Source organism: Apium graveolens, chromosome 4 (assembly GCF_009905375.1).
Source record: "Apium graveolens cultivar Ventura chromosome 4, ASM990537v1, whole genome shotgun sequence".
Lineage (NCBI taxonomy): Eukaryota > Viridiplantae > Streptophyta > Magnoliopsida > Apiales > Apiaceae > Apium > Apium graveolens.
In genome coordinates this window covers 21,591,059-21,595,241 of record NC_133650.1, presented here as the reverse complement: position 1 = coordinate 21,595,241, position 4,183 = coordinate 21,591,059, and the positions used below count along the sequence as shown (strand labels likewise).

Sequence of the window (4,183 nt, the reverse complement as noted above, 5' to 3'; positions counted from 1 at the left end):
GAACTAGCAAGACTTTCGGTATGACTATTGATTGTCATACCGATTGTCATATTAGTTCAAATAAATTGTCTTGCTGAATTAATAACAGATTTTAATCTAAACAGAAATTCTAATAAGACAATTAAATGTATTGGCATGACTTTCGGTATGACTATCAATTGTCATACCGATTGTCATACTAGTTCAAATGAATTGTCTTGTTTTGAATTTAAGCAGATTTTAAACCAATTAAAATCTTGTAAATCCTCAATATTAATTCTAAATTAATTAATCAATTTAATTCAATTAATCAATAAATTAATCTTTGCAGATATAATTTATTTTCTTAATTAAATTATATGACTTAATTAATTAATAGAGAATTAATACTAACCCTGAGCAGCATCCATTCTTCTGACAATCTTCTGAAAATCACTGAGACTTATGAATCAATTCCGCCACTTCAATGCTGACACTCGATGTACTGTCTGGTTCATGAGTGACTAACTTCCGTGACGTTTCTTCATGTCTTGACTTTGATACTCTGATTAAATCCTTCTAATAAATGATACCCTGACGAGATCTCTGTCACTTGATTAAATCCACGATCTTGATTTATATCACTGAGGCATGATCAAATTCTTGAACTTCTTCCAGTGAATCTTCAAGTCTGCAGATGAACAATGTTTCTTTATCCTTTGACAGATGTTACTTTGTGAGATCTCTCTGATGATAGATCCACTATTTACTTATTACATTCTTATTTGAGTTGAGTTAAATCCTCGAATAAACGAATAGGCTATGACATATGCCTTTCAATTAGGCAGGGTTGCATGCTGTCTCCTTACCTATTTATTCTCTGCGCAGAGGGTCTATCAGCTATGGTCCGACGATATGAACAGAGGAAGCAAATTCCTGGTATCAAAATTTGTAGACAAGCTCCAGTAATTTCTCATATGTTGTTTGCAGATGATTCGTATATATATTGCAAGGCTAATGTGAATGATGCAATAAATCTGTTGGAATTGCTGCACACCTTTAAAATGGCCTCAGGACAGAAGGTAAGCCTTCCTAAATCGTCGATATTTTTTAGCTCGAATATTGGGGAATTTCTCAAACAGGAGCTATGTGAGGTTCTTCATATGACAGAACCAGGAGATCGAAGCAAGTATCTTGGTTTGCTAAACATCCTAGGCAGAAATAAATCGGTGGTGCTGGGTTATTTGAAGGAGAAAGTTCAAAGTTGTGTTAGGAGCTGGAATGGAAAGAATGTTTCAAAGACAGGGAAGGAGATTTTAATAAAAACAGTGCTCAGTCGCTCCCCAGTTTTGCAATGAGCGTTTTCCTGCTGCCTCTTGATATTTCAAGAGATATTGAAAGAGCTTTGACAAAATATTGGTGGAATTCTAAACTAGGGCAGAACTCAGGAATTCATTGATGAGCTGGTCTCGGTTAAGCAATCATAAAGCAGCAGGGGGTATGGGTTTTAGAGATCTGCGGGATTTTAACTTGGCGATGCTCGGCAAACAAGGTTGGAGGTTCCTTTCCAACCCGGATAGCATGGTTAGTAAATTGTTCAAGGCGCGTTTTTATCCTAAAGGCAATTTTTTGACTGCGGCTACTAGTAACAACCCTAGCTATGTGTGGAGGAGCATCTGCGAAGCAAAACCGCTGTTAATATCTGGAGTTAGATGGTTGGTAGGGTCAGGTGAAAGTATTAGCATCAAGAACCAACCATGGCTGGATGACGCAGCTAACCCGTATATTATATCGGACTCCCCAACGTTTGAGAACAATACGGTGGCTTCTTTAATGGGTAATAATAGTCGTGAATGAGATGAGGACATCATTAAAGACCTATTTAATGAAAGAGATCAAAGCTGCAATTTACGCACAGCTCTTGTCAGTCATAGAGAAATCGATAGTGTTTACTGGAGCAAGGAAAATTTGGGAGTTTATTCTGTAAAAAGTGCTTATAAAATGCTATAGGATCAGAAAGGCATGTGGAGGATGAAGGATGCTAGCAGTCTTTGGTGCAAATTGTGGAAGATCAAGGCGCCGCCAAAAGCTTTGAATCTAGTTTGGAGGGCTTTGGAAGGGTGCCTTCCAACCATGACTATGTTGGTGCAGAAACATGTACCAGTGATCAGTACTTCTCCAGTATGCAATGGGGAGGATGAGACAATTATGCATGCTCTGGTATTGTGTCCATTTGTAATGTAATATTGGCAAAGAACAATCCCGGTTGTGAATCCAGCTCAAAGCAGCGAGTATGCTGGGTGGCTGGAGAGAGTTTTAGAGAATAGCAGCCTTGATAATCGTGCGATGGGAGTGATGCTTTGCTGGGCTATCTGGAGAGCGAGAAATGATAAGCACTGGAATCATAAGCAAAGTTTAATGAATAACGTATTAGTGTTGGCAAAGAAGTACCTTGTTCAATGAAAGGAAGCCCAAGATCATTTAGTGGAGGCTCTAGTCCAGATGAAAGTCGAAGGGGATGGAGCTGTTGCTTGGGTTAAGCCATAGTCAGATAATATCAAGGTAACAGTCGACGATACTTTATTCGAGGAACACTCAGCTTTTGGTTTTGGTATGGTCGCAAGGGACTCAAAGGGAGACCTGGTGCAAGCGAAGTCAGTGCTCAGGCATGGTCGAGTTTCTCCGGAAATGGCAGAAGCTATGGCCATAAAGGAAGCTCTAAGCTGGGTAAAAGATCAAGGGTGGAGCTGAGTGGAGTTTGAGTCAGACTGTTTGGTGGTGGTTCAAGCTATCAGAAGTAAGGTTTCCATGGTCTCGCCGTTTGGCTTAATAATAGAAGAATGCATGCATGGTTGTTCTAGTTTTAACAAGTGTGTCTTGTTTTTTATTCGCCGATCTGCTAATATGGCTGCTCACTTTCTAGCGAGGGAGGCATATTCAATTCCAGGTCGAGAAATTGATGGGAGAAATGTTCCCGTCAATCTGAAAACTATTTTGTTGGCTGATTTATCTTAATACAAGCTTCCCTTTTCGTCAAAAAAGCACATAATATGTACACACCCTCAATTTAAAGGTACACACCACTTATTGGAATCGAGACGAAATCACCTTTGTCGATTGTCGTACATAAGAATAATTTGAATTTAAATTTACATATGAGTATATTTTGGCATTGATTATAAAAAAGGGTGTGCACCTATAAACCGAAATCGAGGGTGTCCAAATATAAATCAAACCAATCTAAACCAAACCAAACCAAACATACCCAGAGAAACTGCTTAAAGCGGTGTCCGGGGAGCACAAAATGTACGCAGACCCTGCCTCTATCCTAAAAATAGGGAGGCTGTTTCCGTGAATACCCTCGGCTTAGTGCGTAACAAATAAAGTATGTACGATATAATAACTATTGGTATTACCTGAGCTGACTTACCTCGAACTGTATGTATATCGCCGATAGTCCTGCAGAGACAAGAATAATCTGAAGAGATCCACGTGGATGGTTTCCTACACAATGATAGTACACCCCGCCCTACTTGCAGTTAAGAGTCATAATCAAATATGAATAATCAAATATGAAGTGCTATTTCAGAAATCGATAAGAATCATCCAATAACTCACTTTCATGTGTGTTTCTTCACATGTACCGACCAATCAGTTTGTTGGTGAAAATGAATCTCCAAAGCCAAGTATCAACACACACGAATTTAGACAAATTTAGACAATATTGATGTGCTTTAGAGCCCCATGTCCCTAGTTTTAGAAACTCATACAACTCTGCTCTCCGACATGGAATTAAAGCCTTGGATTTTTAACGTGTATCAATGAAGATGTTCAGAAAAGATGATCATACAGTATTAAAATTGAGATAAGATGATCATGGAGTATTAAGATTGCTCGGTGATGGTTGACAACGAAGGTTGTACTATAAGTGATTTTGGCTGTGGATGAAAACAAAAAGATGAGAAGTTGACGGTCACTAAATAAAATAAAAGTAATAGTTTTGAGGGTGTGTAAATATCACTTGCGTAAAAGAAGTATTAAAATAATTTTAAATTTGCTTAAGGTAGATTTAGAAACATAATATCAATTCAAATATTTAGGAATAAATTATTACTTCTTTTTGAAAGAGTAACAAATAATTACTTGATCTTTAATCGCTTTTTTTGACAATTTTATTTAGTGAAATAAAAAAAAAGATATTAATTTAAATATTCGTTTGCCCTCG

General features: G+C 37.7%; 1 protein-coding gene across 1 annotated transcript; it reads left to right on the top strand.

Annotated features, from left to right (window-relative positions):
• The first annotated feature begins 1,416 nt into the window (after window positions 1–1,416).
• On the top strand, window positions 1,417–1,815 carry LOC141718415 (putative mitochondrial protein AtMg00310). The gene has a single exon (XM_074520795.1). The coding sequence runs from the start codon at window positions 1,417–1,419 to the stop codon at window positions 1,813–1,815; it is 399 nt and encodes a 132-aa protein (XP_074376896.1).
• The last annotated feature ends 2,368 nt before the right edge of the window (window positions 1,816–4,183 follow it).